Source organism: Diabrotica virgifera, chromosome 6, assembly GCF_917563875.1.
Source record: "Diabrotica virgifera virgifera chromosome 6, PGI_DIABVI_V3a".
Lineage (NCBI taxonomy): Eukaryota > Metazoa > Arthropoda > Insecta > Coleoptera > Chrysomelidae > Diabrotica > Diabrotica virgifera.
In genome coordinates, this window is record NC_065448.1 from 241,142,236 (window position 1) to 241,157,828 (window position 15,593).

Here is a 15,593-nt window from a genome sequence, read left to right on the forward strand (position 1 = left end):
TACAGGGAAAGGTGAGGCGGAAGGAGTATAGGAAGAAGGAGAGTGTCATGGTTGAAGAATTTACGGGACTGGTTTAAATGCAGTTTAATCGAACTCTTCAGAGCAGCGGTAGATAGAGTAAAGATAGTGATGATGATATCCAACCTTCGATTGGGAGACTACTCTTAAAGAAGAAGAAGTCCTCTACATTTACAATTGAACTATTAATCTGCCAGATAAAAATAACAAATATACTTCAAAAATCTATTCTCATTATTAATCACATGTTTTATCAGTATGTAATAATAAAGTGGCATCAAGATTGTTGTCGTTGATAACTTTGAGGGCAGCATTGATCACATCATTCGATGGATTTAGACTTCTTGTCTGAATGTAAAGATTCTCTGAAACAAAACGAACAGATAATACGTACTCAAGAAAACTCTTGATTTATTTTATAAACAAAACACTAGAACACATGTTTTAAATCTCCATCTTAAACTTTTCTTATCAATTTCCGGCAGCTATAGGTAATAACGTACCATTCATCGAATATTTCATTTTTATCCTTTAACCGTTGATTGATAGATGTATATCTGTATATTTATCAATTAACGCTTTAACAGTGGACGGCTGCAGCTCAGCGGCAAGATACTGCTTCCATCTTGCAAAAATGTAGAACCTTACCAGGCACTCAAATTTATCTGTTTTGTCCTTTGTTAAGTGTGTAGCTATACGTTAATTTAAGTTGCCACCAAACTCTTTCATATTAAATGACATTCGAGGATAATACCTTCTCTTTATTGACGAAATGCCCCTGAAGATGCTCTAGATAGCGAAAGTATACTTGGGCAAGATTAAATAAATTCAGTGCTCGATATCTGCCTTTGCCTTTGTAAAATTTTTTCTATTACTTGAGTTATAGAGAAAATGTTGTCTGTTGTGGATCTACCTGCCCTAAAGCCGCTTTGTTCCTCTGATTCGTATGGGTGGTACTCTTCACATATTAGATCTTTTAGAATTCTTCCGTAAAGTCGATTTATTGTACTAGTTACGACATTTTCATTTCTAAAAAGGATACGAGCCGTTTACCGAGCTTCGGAGGATACAAGCCGGTTTACCCCTGAAATAGTGTGAGCATCGACACTAGCTACTTCAAACATGTCCAAAAGTATCTCCCCGGCAAAAATACCGATATGATTATCCTCATTTAACTTTTTATTTAATAAAAATTAAAGTAAACTTTTTATACATACCTACAACATGCCCATCCTGTATAATGCATGAGTAAGGTATGAAGAATTGGTCATAGTCTATATCAAGAATCCAAAAAGGTGCTGTCAATGCTGGAAACATACGTAATAAGTAATATTTATCTAATAATTAAAAATAAAAAACAAACCACTTAAAAAAATATGACATCAATAACTCTTCTTTTAGTAAATAAAATATCAAGTGCTATTATTAGCAATCGAAAAACATTAAACGATTTCATTAAGTATGTCACCCGAATATTGTAAATTTATTTATTTTAACTTCCATGTTCGCAAATCTTACACAAGTGAGCTTTTAATGATTATTATAAGACCAAGAAAAAAAGCACAGAGATATAAAAACAATACCTAGTACAAAAAGCAAACGAGAGTCAAGATAAGCAATTCTCTGCTATATTTTTAAAATAAGAAGAGGAAGAAAATCGTATAACGAAGTATAAAAAATAAGTAAAAATACATTCTTTATAGATGTCAATTGTATATTATAATACAGTATGCGCAAAATAAACAGTACAGAAGTGAATATTTAAATATTTATGATTATTTATATATATTTAGTAAAGATGATATTATAGCCTTGCAAATATTATTCACGACGACTTTTCCGATCAAACATATGTTAAAGATACCATATGGCCTATGGCATGAAAAAAATCTATAATTCTAGTCCGCAATTCCTTAATGTTAGACGGTAAATCGGTCTGCCTCCTTCAGCATTCCCCATATGTACCCATCAGCTGGCGTTATATCTGGTGAGTGGCGATCTCCCAAAATGATCACGCAGTATTCTAAGAGTCTCACTGGCCGTGTGACAGGTTGACCCGTCCTGCATAAACCATTGTTGATTTTAAGCTTGGATAGTTTTCGCGACCCTTTCCGTACGACCTAAAATAGCACTCCACAATTTTTTTCTGCAAACTGACAACTATCCTGCAGCATCTAAGATTAACACGACATTCACATATAGGTACATTATAATTATGTTCGGAAACCACTCGTACGTTTCAGCGCATGACACATAAAAAATTGAGGCATATCTACACATTTCAGTAGTGTTTATTTTGCCACATACCGTATTTCTATTTACTGGTTTTATTGATGCTAATGATAATGATTATTCTCCAGTACACTATTTAATATAATAATATCAATTAAGAAACTTAAATATCAATTATCTACTAACTAACCAGGATTTTTATATGTTACTGTAAACTTGGCTTCGCCTGTTGTCGAGTCTGATACTCCAACTCCTTCGAGTATTGTCCATTCATTTGATCTGAAAGATTTAAACTACATCAAACAGGATTATACCTACTTATTTTTAGAACTTTTGGAAAAATAAAGTGAAACCGTAAAGATTACCTATAGAGCAGTGGCGACGCGTGACTTTTTCGAAAGTTGTTACCAAAACCAGATGTAAAAAAATCTTATTTAAAAAAATTATTTTGAACCTCCCAAATATAAGTTTTTGTTTTTAATCCTGTGGTATAAAATCAAACAAATCACTATTCCCAAATTATATGTATGTAATTATGTATATGTAATAGGTATAACAATAAATAATTAACAAACTAAACAGATTATTCTATTATAAAATTAACATAAAAAAAATTAGGAAAAGTAGGAAAAAGAACATATATGTATTTTGAAAACTATTGTTTATATTTTAAGTCTTCCATTTTCAATAATCCCATTTTTTTCTTCAAAATGATATATAAAAAAAATATACAACGAGAATGACTTTTCCAGTAGTTGATCAATTACGCAATACGCAGCAACACTCTTCCATGTTTAAATGCAAGCACACTGTAATCTGTAATAGGTACTAATAAACGAACCATACCAAACCAAAATATGGTTACAATACTGATATACACAGCGTGCCAAAGCGCCGTCTCTAGAACCGTTGCTCCTTCAAAAATTTCAGAAACGAGCTAGTCCCGAGCGACAGCGAGTATTTTCCTGCGTTACCACACCGAAATGTGGTAACAGCATATAATTAACGTGCAACGGATTCACATAATCTCGCCAATATTTTCGTGCGTCTAGTTGGCTATTTACTGAATTAGGTACTATTAATAAATATTTCTGTTAGTAAAAAATATAAATGAAATTCTTTCATATAGACCGGACTCTCAAAGGAGTTTCGTTTGAAAAAATTGCAGACCGGATTCTGACTTCTGAAATGTGTTGTTGTAACCCTGAACTTTAATTTCACAGATGTTGCCAGTCTGTACTGTGGTTCCCCCTCCCCCCACCCCACCCGCTCCCATACTTCATAATATTTTTTTTCAAAAATTTCTACAGACTGTACAATAGCACCAGTAAAGTTAATTTTAAATTTGAATCGATCTCTTAAATATGACCTACATAACAAAAAATGAATCATAAAAATCGGTTCATAATTGATGGAGTAATCGCGTAATAAACATAAAAAAATCATACAGATAAAGGCTACATGAAAAAAATAAAGATGCGATGAGATAAAAGCTTCTTTTATTGTTCAATCTCAAATTAATCCCTTAATTTGTAATCTCACATTTTTTCTTAACTTCCTAAACTTTTATAGTTTCACCGTGTATGATTGAAACATTGGGAAACATCGAGTAATATTTTAATAATTAGAGTCCATTCAACCTGCAAACTTAATAAAATGCCAAATAATATATTTTCCAATTGAACTTTACAAGTTTTGCAATAGCTTCCTTTAAACTGTAGTTGCAATCTTTCAACATGCAAAGTCCGTAGTTCGGTTGTCATGCAACTTATTGACGAATTGTATATTTTGACGAGATTATAAATTAACCAAAGGGTCTATTTTGGGTTGCAGTCTAATTGAAATAGTTACCTCGTTAACAAGTGCATAAGTCGTTGTTCGAAGTTACGCCGAGTGTAATTATTATCTGTAGCTGTCATTAAGGGCAATCTATTATAGAAAGTTAACTGACCAACATCTATATTGTAATACTCAGTAGCTGTAAATAAAACCCCATTTTTACTCCACACTTCCAACATTTATTTACCATCATCGATCGAGAAGAAGCGGACAAAGGGGCATTACAAAACAATTCGATCCTTAGATCTACGTCGAATTGTCCATTTATTGAAGTCTATTAAAAAGACTATTGCCGGACTTACAGCCATTTTTTCATAAGAAGGTTCCTACTCACCCCCACCTCTTATTTGCCAAGGTAAAATTAAACTTGTGAAATCAAATATGCGGAGAATTTTATGAAGAAGACGATGATTGGATTTCCAGTGCGCTTTCATTAGGTAAATTTTGTAAAATTTTGATTTTTTAATTTTTGATATTTAATAACGCCATCTAGCGGTGAGCCTACAATTATGAAAATAATTTCCAGGCTTTTTCCGAGGCAACTTTTGTTATAAATATTTTTTTCTCAAAGCTGTACTATAAACGGTTCCTGAGATATGGCCGAGAGCCGTTCTTATTGGGACACCCGGTACATAAAAGACATAAATAATAACTTATATGCATTAAGTTCACTTAATTTTATTAACTAGCGGGTTTTATTGGTTGAATTTGTCTGTCGATAATTAAGTTTTATGTCAGCTAACATATTTTAATATTTCAACAATTTTTTTTAATTTTGGACCCCGTTGGGGGGAATTTTCCCATTACCCCCCTATTAGAGCCGCCACTGGTTCTCTCAAAAAAATTGTAGTAAATCGTAATTGCAACAATTTCTGTCTGTATACTTTTTGTCGAAAAGTTGAAAATGGGGAAGATATTGAACAAAAACAATTGCTTTAAAATCAATCGGGTCTTACGCTCGAGCTTTTACCGCATACGTACTACCTTAAATCTTGATTTTATCAAAAAAATGAAGAAGATCGAAATTGTGCAAAATTTAATTCTCTTCATTTTTGTAGAGGTTAGAATTTGTTGTAAAGGTAATAATAAACGAGATAATTCAATAAATCAATAATTATGCTTTAACTGTCACTGTTTTTCCCCATAACTCGGAAAATATTGACCGCACGAAAAAAATTATAATAAACGAAATTATATAATATCACATTTTAAACAATTCCAGTTTATATATTTTTTGTCGAAAAGTTGAAAATGGCGGAGATATTGAGCAAAAACGGTTCTCGTTTAAAATCAAGATGACGGCTAACGCAACGGTCAAATTCAGTTGAGATTTTAAATTTTTACTTCTATTGACCCCCCCTAAAGATTAGAAAAATAAAATTTGGGGCAGCTCCTAATGCAAGGTCAAATGGTATCCCGAGTGGGCTACTAGGGAAGTGGGCGAGGCGCGCAAGGTCGGAACGGCAACGCACCACGCATGCTCGTGGCAACAAGTATTTTCATACGGCTAAAGGTACCAATAACCCGTATCAAAACTCAAATCACGGTCGGCAATTTTTGCAAACGATTATGCGTTTCGAGCCTGCACTAATAGTAGTCATAAAATATTTATTTGCAAGATTTTTAACTATTACCAATGGTAACAGTGGTTACATGGACGCTTCGCCAGTGCTATAGAGTTCAGAACTCCAAATGTTTTTTGGGTATGGGAGTATTTTGAGTATTGTTTCGCAGTATTTTTTGGATATTAGGTAAGTATCGAGTTCAGAACTCCAAAAATTTTTTGGAGTATAGAGTCCAAGATTTTTCCAAAAGTACTAAAAATAAATATAGGTAATGTATGTGGTGTTTTAAAAAGGTAGTTGAACGATTTTTAACATGAGGTATCACTCAACCCCCATTTTCCATTAAAGATTTTAAGGGTTGTGTCTGCTCCCGCTAGAGGGTTGATGTAATAAATTTGACCTGCTTTTGCATATTTTTAGATTTTCTGTAGGGACCAAATTATAGAGGGTGGTACCTTTTCCAATGGACACACTCTCTAGGTAAGATATGGTCCTTTTCATAGGCATTTTTCAGTGCGTCAAAAATGATAGAAAAAAAGGTAAGTCCTTGATAATACACATTTATAACATTTATTATTCTAACATGACATTTTAGTTAATTCTGACAGTTGTCACATTTTATTTGCAATTTGGCATAAAAACAAATCAATTGTGTTTATTGCATTTATAAAATGGTATTTTCTTTGATTTGTATAGTCTTATAAATTGTACAGATTATATTCGTAGATATATTATATAATTCGTAAATAATTTTTTTCGATTATGGCGCAATCTATCGACAACTAGAATAAATGTTATAAATGTCTCTAATCACAGACGTGCCTTTCTTTCTGTCACATACAATTTAATGCTTAGAAAGAAATCGAAAAACTGTGACGCACTGAAAGATGCCTATGAGAAAAAGAATACATGTTATTCTACAAACGTACAAAGGGGCACTGGTGCCTAGTGCACAGTTTTTGGTAGGTACGTATAATAATTAGTCTGTTCTCAATTATGCAATAAATATTTATGACAACTAAATTAACTTATTTGGAAAATAGTGTACTTACTCTGCATTAAGATATCTGGTGTTAATTCCAATCGATTCATCGCTATTGAGTGAATATTTCGTGGAAACACATTTACCGTTATTTTCTAGGATTGTTGGATACCTTTGTTGTTCATACCAGAGACCAACAAACTAAAACAGAAAAAACTGGATCAGTCCAATGTGTCGGTTCTTTTGTCTGTGTTTGGTTTTCATCATCATCAGTGGCGTCACAGCTCTTTACGAGCCAAAGTCTTCTTTAGAACAATCCTCTATTCGCCCCTGTCTCTGTCAGCTCATCTCCATGCTCTAATTCCAATAGATTTTAAATCATCCTCTTGGTACCTAAGTCTCGGCCTTTCTCTTGCTCGTTGTCTCATCGGCCCTCTTCGGTCAATAACTTTCCTTACTATGATATCTTCCTCCCTCCTGATTACATGCCCTGTCTCAGGTGCCAAATTGCCACGTTTTCCAAAACTTCTATACAACGCCTGCGCCACAAACCTTGTTCTTTTATCTCTCCCTATATTCTTCTTAGGATTTTTGGCTCGAAACGTTTGAGCAGTTCTTGGTCATTCTGTGTAAGTGACCACGTTTCTGAACCATATGTTAGCACTGGTCTTATTAGCGTTTTATACAGTCAATTTAAGTTTTCTAGGTAGTTTTGATGCCATCTGTCTTCTTAAGCCATATTAACACTTATTAGAGAGCACTATTCTTCTTTTAATTTCTTTACTGACATTGTTACCTTTAGTTAGCAGCGATCCTAGGTATATGAAGGTGTTGCCACCTTCCAGTCTCAAGTCGTAAATTATTATTCTTGTAGGTGTCTGGTTGCTTGACCTAGTCCAACTAGGTGCCTAGTGGGTTTGGTTTCGGTTGTGGTTAATCTTTCGGTCAGAATATCATGGTCAGAATAGGTCAGGAACAAAGAGGTTCTGAGAAAAATTAATAAAGAAATGGAAGTCTTAAATACAATCAAAACAAGAAAATTGGAATATCTAGGACATATTACACGTGGAGAGAGATACAACTTGCTCAAACTTATTATGCAGGGAAAGATTCAAGAAAAAAGAAGCATAGAAAGACGCAGAATATCATGGCTGCGCAACCTGAGAAAATGGTATGAGTGTACATAAAACGAACTTTTCAGAGCAGCCTTCTCTAAATTAAAAATAGCTATGATGATTGCCTCCGTCGCGGAGATGGCACTTGAAGAAGAAGAATCGTTCGATCCTGTTTTAGGTGTCAGTCACCTCTTTAGAACGTGGTTTGTTTTTTATGGTGACACTGGGATCGCTGTGGATCACTGATGGAATTGATGTCTTTGCTGTGGATTGGTTTTGTCTGCGGAGTAGCCACCTTCACAGTTTGGTCAGAGAAGAAGGGACTTGGTGGTAAAACGGTCCCTTTCAGAAATTTTTTGTTATTAAATAGATTGAATGGATTAAAGATTCAGTGAAAGTTAAGAATTATGAAAATTTAGTGGATGAGACGCAGGGAGAGCAGCTGTGGCTGTATCCTCCCTGTGACAGGTATAATTGTGCAATGAGATCGGGAAACCACAGGAAATCGATCTCTCCCTGTCCGTGGCAGAATTCGAAGTGAGCCATTTATCTAACCGTTAGATAAAACTGACACAAATATACATTGTTTCAACCAACAAGGAATCTTAAGTCTATAATAGATTACGTGATAGTTAAACAAAATTCACAAATACTCATTAGGGTAAGAACAGAACAAGTGGGTCGAGGTGGAGGTGGAGGTCGCGGTGGATGCTACTAGTTAAGTTGCGGTCGATGTCGACAGCACATAGCAAGGATGTCACCTGCGCTGTCAGTCGAGCTATAGTCGGTTCGCTAAACTCAGACACAACTGGCTAGTGATTCTAGTAAGTAATTTTGCCAAATTAAAAAAACAATTACTAAACAATTAATAATTACTAAATAGTTAGTAATTTTGTCAATTTTTTCAAAATTGGCCAAAAACAAAAAAATTACCTACTAAAGTCACTAGCCAGTTGGGTCCGAGTTTAGCGAACAGATTATAGAACTACTATCAAGTGAAGTAGTTTAATAATGAAATTTGAATGACAAAAAGACTGTGCTTTTGCGATGTTGTGTCAGTCAAGTGCTTATACTCATGAAATGTCAGCTGTAAATAATCAGACCCTCCTTCATATTTCAAAAATTTACTGAATTTAGTTACTTTAGAAATTAAAAAAAACTGAATACAGAAAAGAGATTATATAAAAAGTATCAACTCAGATAGCGCAGGTAATGACAACTTGGCTTCGAACGGACCAATCACAGGGAAGCATCCTTGTAGGCCACGCAGTAGACATCCATGTAAAACAAACTCATTTTATTTTCAAAAGCATCGATGTAAACCTCCTGGATGGCATCGCGCTAAACCTCCACCGCGACTTACCTGCTCTGTTCTCTTTCATTCAGTACAATGTGTTTGTTTTACATGGATGTCGGCATCGACCGCGACTTCCACCTCCACCGAGACCCATTTGTTCTGTTCTTACCCTTAGTGATATTAGAGCTATGATAGGAGCAGTATGCGGATCAAATCACCACATGGTCAGGGCGAGAATTGTTTCCCATGTAGATTAAACGAAAGTGTCTCACCAAGCCAAGACGAACAGCCTTTAGAAAGAATTGAACTTCCTCGGTTCAATCTGTCCAGTTTAATTCATGAGAGCATCCGTGCACTATATAAGACTCTAATGGACACCAAACATGACGAAACACTAAGAAATACCAAATTCATATATTATGAGAACATAATATCAAGTATTCATCAAACAACATAGGAGGTCTGAGGAATCAAACAAAATAAAATTAGTAACAAGCTGTGGTGGAATGAAAACGTCGAAAATGCGGCAACAGAAAAGAAAAGATTATACCGCATAGATGGTTGAGTACAAAATGTGACGCAGACAAAGACCGATACAATGAAATGAAGAAGAAAACTAGAATGATAATTATGACCTCAAAAAATTAGACATAGGAGTGAAAGTGCAGAGAGATAGAATCTTATATTGGAGGACGACAATGCACTGAGGAGTGGAAGTTTATAAACTCTGTTAAGAAGCCGACTAACGAGAAAGTGATTCTAAATCCCATAAATCCCGAGGATTAGACACATTATTTCAAACAGCTATTAACTGAGAACAGGGACGAATTTTAAGAAGGTATGAATTCATCAAGAATCGAAAATTACCATAGATATCAATAGAGTTCAAAAAGCTATAGCAGGGATGAAGAATGGGAAAGAAAGCGGACCAGAGGGAGTAACTACGGAACTAATACAATTGAACTTGTACCGATATCCCTCTATAGTGTCTACAATTTTTCCTTTCACCTTTTTTATATATTGGAGTCATATATGCTGTTTTCCATTCATCTGGTCTTGGATGTCCGTTAATATATTCGTTAAATATCCTAGTGATCATTCGGTGTAATTTCTCTGAGCCATTGGGTCTATTGAATAAAAATAAGTATTTGCTTTTACTTACAAGTATTTAAATATTTACTTAATAGTAATTAAATAAAGCATTAAAGAAATGACTTTATTCAATTACTATTAAGTGAATACTTAAATATTTGTAAGTAAAAGCAAATACTTATTTTTATTCAATAAACCCAATGGCTCAGAGAAATTACACCGAATGATCACTAGGATATTTAACGAATATATTAACGGACATAATGGAAAACAGCATATATGACTCCAATATATAAAAAAGGTGAAAGGAAAAATTGTAGACACTATAGAGGGATATCGGTACAAGTTCAATGCGGCGTCGGCTATATGGTCGAATACTACGGGACCTGATAGAGGAAGATTATCAATCGTCTGAAGACAAAGAACAAGGAGGATTTAGAGCAGGTCGTTCATGTACAGATAACATCTTTTGTCTTAAACAAATTATAGAAAAGAAAGTTGTAACAAATTTAGAGTTGCATATGACTTTTGTAGATCTGGAGGAGGCTTATGACACAGTCCCCCTAAATAAAATATGTGAAGTTCTGGGCACATCAAACATATATCAAACATTGCTTAGTGCTCTCAAAGATCTATATTATGGTTCGAACTCCCAAATGAAATTCGGAAACCTCTTAGCTGAAAAATTTGCAGTTACTAAGGGTCTCAGACAGGGATGTTGTATCTTTCTGACTCTGTTTAAGATTTGTATTTCTGCAGCTCTGAAACAACGGAAAAGGAAAGTCAAAGGAATGGGTATACAATTGAACGATCAGGATTGCATATTTACTTTACAGTTTGCAGATGATCAGGTGGTGATCTCAAATGACAAAGAAGACATGGAATATATGCTTAGAAAACTAATTGAGGAATACCAGAAATGGGGATTAAATATCAATTTAGAAAAGAAAAAATAGCTCTCAATTGGCGCTGAAGCAGAACAACTCGATATCGATAACAATCAAAAAATAAATCCATGCGATCAATATAAATACCTGGGCGTCATCTTCCACCGTAGTGGAAAAGACGAACGAGAAATAGAACATCGAATCATACAAGCACGAAGAGCTATAGCATGTCTAAACGGAGTTTTATACAGTAAAGAAATATCAAAGAAAAGAAAATGGAACATATATGAGACAATGGTTAAAACTAGCCTACTTTCTAGAGCCTAGACATGGAGAATAATCGAGAAATATAACAAAAAGATCGAAGCCACGGAAATGGATGCCATCAGAAGATCGATGAGAATATCAAGAGCCGAAAGAATAAGGAATGAAGTAATAAATCGACAAATGGGTATAGAGGGCACTACAGTTGAGGATATTGAGAGAAAACAGCTCATATGGTATGGCCATGTGAACCGAATGGGAGACGAAAGATTGCCTAAAAAACTATGATGGCAACCGTCAGAGAAGATAAAACGAGGAAGACCACCACAGAGCTAGAATCTGGGAGTCAGGAAAGCGATTAGGGCTCGAAATCTAAATGAAGATCTAACTCAGGCAGAATACAGTGGACAACGTCGTAAGACGTTATGAAACCGAATATAAATATATAGACAAAAAGCTGGAGTTGCCTCCAGGATGTTGACATATTCATTAGGGAGTTCTTTACTGGCAAAGGTCAGAAATTTTGTTGGAAGGAAGAGTAGTTTGCGTTCGGATTGTCTGATGTATACATTACCAAAGGATGAGCAGATAATTTTGAGCACATTTTGAGCTCTAAAGTTGTGGCCGTTGAGTATTTTTATCGTTTACTACTTCTACTCGGACAAGACTTTTTTTCGAAAGTCAACGGACAATAATGATGATGCATTTAGAAATATTTTATTTGACATTTTGTTTTTTCGATTTTTTGAAAATTGTATTTGATTGCTTTTTGTGTGTAACATTTTTTGTAACACAATTCACTGAATTTTAGTCCAAATTATAATATATTGAAACTAAATAAGTAACTTACTTTTGAAGGATCGAAATTTAGTACTCCCTTTACATCTGGACAAGAAGCACGAGGAATATGACCGTGTGCATTTACTACAAACATACACAGAATTGCAACCAAAATGCTCATTTTCTTCATTTTACAATAAACCTTTGATCTGTTTTGAATCTTTACTAGTATAACTTTTTAATATATTTTAGTAAAATTTTTTAGTGGATTTTATATGCTTTATAATCTTGATTTATCAGTAAGCTATATTTAGTTGATAAACTATTTAATCACATTAACATAATCAATAGTTAATAATGGCTTAATCATATGAACTAAATTAGCTTTATTTTAAAAACAAGTACCTCACTACAATAATTACGTGGCTAAAGGTTTCAAACCAAGGCCAAAAAAACAAAACAAAAAAGTACCTACCGATTCATTATTTTTTCTTACAGCTGGTAACTAGATAACAAAACTATCAAGATTAACATTGTATTAAAGTAAGATTGAAAATCTTAATGGAAATGTAGGTGAAACTTATCGATGAGGGTGTTGATTCTATATACATTGCTGTTAAATAAGTTTACAATTGTTTGCTAGCGAGAAAAAACATGCTATCGGTCCCAAGCTATTGGTGAAAAACTGGAGAGAACTAACACTATCACCTACCGTGGTCGTAATCTAAATGAGAACTGGAACATGATCAAAGAAATTAAAATACATACGCATAGAGAAGGCCAGAGCTACATTCTTTAAAATGAAGAAACTATTACATATGTCGAAACAATATTACTTTTAGTCTGAAAGTTAGATTAGTGGGATGTTATGTGTTCTCTACTCTTTTATATGGTGTCGAAGGTTGGAGTTTAACGAATACACTTCCCAAGAAACTGGAAGCTTTTGAAATCTGGGTGTACCCTCTGCATTCCTTTTCCGAACTGCCGTCAACAAAATTACTATAGCCAATTTGGTAGCCAATGCTCGTTAATAGAGCACGGCACATGAAAAAAAAGTATACAACAATCATTAACATTAAAGTATATTAAAATTTGTATGTACATAAACAAATCAGATATATAATACATTTAATTTTAAACATATTCGCAGTAACTTTGTGGAGTTACTTCTATTTGCCTTCGAGGAATCTGCATAGGGATTACGTACACTCGATACGCATCGTATCCGCCATGTTTTCCCGTAAGGCGCTATGGGAAAACATGGCGGATACGATGCGTATCGAGTGTACGTAATCCGGGCCCTGGTTTGCATTTAGAACGTCGACAATATCATACAATTCGTCTACTGGTGGATATTGCTGTCTTACTAAAAGGAAAAGATTCGCTGAAACAAAAAACAAAAATTGATATTGTAGCGTGATTAGTGTAATTACTTCTAATTACAATAAAACTAGCGGTTCGTAATTTATATACGACTTTATTTATATAAGTTACAGACGAATTTATCTTATACACTAAACTTATTCACAAAATATGCCCGTATTTATACCCAGTTGTTATTCTGGAACAATCGACTCCCATCTCGAGCTATCGGCTTGTTCCGCCTACGTGACGTACCTTCCAGAATTCTCCGGCGAGGCCTAGCACATCCGATTACGTCATTCTCGAGGTGTTTACTGTTATACGGGGATCGGCCAAGATTTCTCTTCCGCTACACTGCTCCCCTCTTAAGATCTGAGCGTCTCGATCAGCAACTCTAAATGAAGGCCCAGGATGGCGGAATCTACACGACTCTCCAGCTCTGCATACACCCTTCAAGAAGAAATAACAGTCTACTGTCTTTGAAGGGTACGACATCTTCGGGTTCATGCAACACACAGTGATTTGTACACCAGTTCCTCTGAAGACCACTTCAAGCATGCTTCTCACAATCTTCCAATCCAGATTTTCTACTGCATGGCCTATTTTTGGTAAAGCCAAATTTTTGATGTCATAATTACACACGATTTTCTTCAAATTAGTTAGAGCACGCCATATGTTCTCGTAGCTTGGCGTGTCCGTATAAGACTTTCTGGTCACCATATACAGCAAAGATCGAGGACCATCTTCCAACCGCAGTACTCTTCCAATTTTAGGCTGCTGATTTCTTAACTCGTCCAGGCGGCCGAACTTTCTATTGAATACGGACGATATTCCTTTAGTCATTTCGAGGTCTTGGGCAACACAGTGGGCCAGAGAGACGTTTTCTGGAACACCAAACAGATCTTGCTGAACTTCTGTGGTCACGCCGAATCTAGCACTCTTTCTCGCTGCGTAATTTGACATAAATTGATTAAAACTTGGCTGTGCGACATCTTTCATCTCCTGTTGGAGGACTCGTGCTTCTTCTGTTTCATTTGAGCCAGCATATGGTGCAAGACGATTTATGTGAATAACTTTTGGTTTACCGTTTGGCAACTTCTTAATTCTATATATTACGTCATTTATTTTCTTCTTAACTTCATATGGACCTTCCCATTGTCTTTGCAGTTTAGGACATAAGCCTCGACGACGTTGCGGATTATAAAGCCAGACAAGATCACCTACTTCGAAGCTTTCATTCTTGCATCGAGAATCATATTGATCTTTCATTCTGTCACTGGCTATCTGGATGTGTTGTCGGGCAAGTTCATGAATGTTGTTCATTCGTAATTTCAGGCGGTCAACGTAGTCTTCGCCTGCAACATGTTCCTCGGAAGGTCCGCAGCCAAACTCTAGGTCGCAGGGCAACCGAACTTCACGACCCAACATCAGGCAGGTTGGTGTTTGACCTGTAGTTTCATTTACGGCCGAGCGGTAGGCCATCAGGAATAAATGAATGTGTTGGTCCCAATCTCGCTGATGTTCAGATACAACTTTGGACAAGTGTTTACCCATCGTTCGGTTCATCCTCTCGACCATCCCATCTGATTGAGGATGCAGGGGTGTTGTTCTGGTCTCATTGGCACCAATCAATTTACAAACGTTTTGGAAAAGAGCTGACTCAAAGTTTCGCCCTTGGTCGGAGTGGATCTCCAAGGGAACACCAAATCGGCTAAAGAATTCTTTAACAAGTACCTCTGCAACGGTAGCAGCTTCTTGATTCGGTAATGCATAGGCCTCGGTCCATTTCGTAAAATAGTCCATGGCTACCAGAATGTATTTATTTTCAGCATCGGTTTCTGGAAATGGACCTGCAATGTCGATTGCTACTCTTTCCATAGGACTTCCAACATTGTACTGTCTCATGGGTGCTCTCTTTTTACCAACTGGACCATTACCGGATGCACACAGTTCACATTTCTGGCACCATCTTCTTACATCATCTTTACAGTTCACCCAATAGAACCGTTCTCGAACCTTTTGCAGAGTCTTCGTAATACCAAAGTGTCCACCTGATGTACCGTCATGCAACTGACGCAATACTTCTGACACTTTACTTTTAGGTACAATCAACTGAAGCTTAGATTCTGTACCATCATCGTTCTCAAAGGTTCTGTACAA

The 15,593-nt window shown here is 35.6% G+C and overlaps 1 protein-coding gene across 1 annotated transcript; it reads right to left on the bottom strand.

Annotated features, from left to right (window-relative positions):
* Nucleotides 1–229: 229 nt before the first annotated feature.
* On the bottom strand, nucleotides 230–12,437 carry LOC126887433 (apolipoprotein D-like). Its single transcript, XM_050654964.1, has 5 exons — nucleotides 12,142–12,437; nucleotides 6,707–6,837; nucleotides 2,441–2,529; nucleotides 1,236–1,325; nucleotides 230–383 (listed from the first exon to the last, which is right to left on the bottom strand). Exons 1-5 carry the CDS (start codon nucleotides 12,259–12,261, stop codon nucleotides 256–258), a joined length of 558 nt encoding a protein of 185 aa, XP_050510921.1. The 5' UTR covers nucleotides 12,262–12,437; the 3' UTR covers nucleotides 230–255.
* Between the last annotated feature and the right edge of the window lie 3,156 nt (nucleotides 12,438–15,593).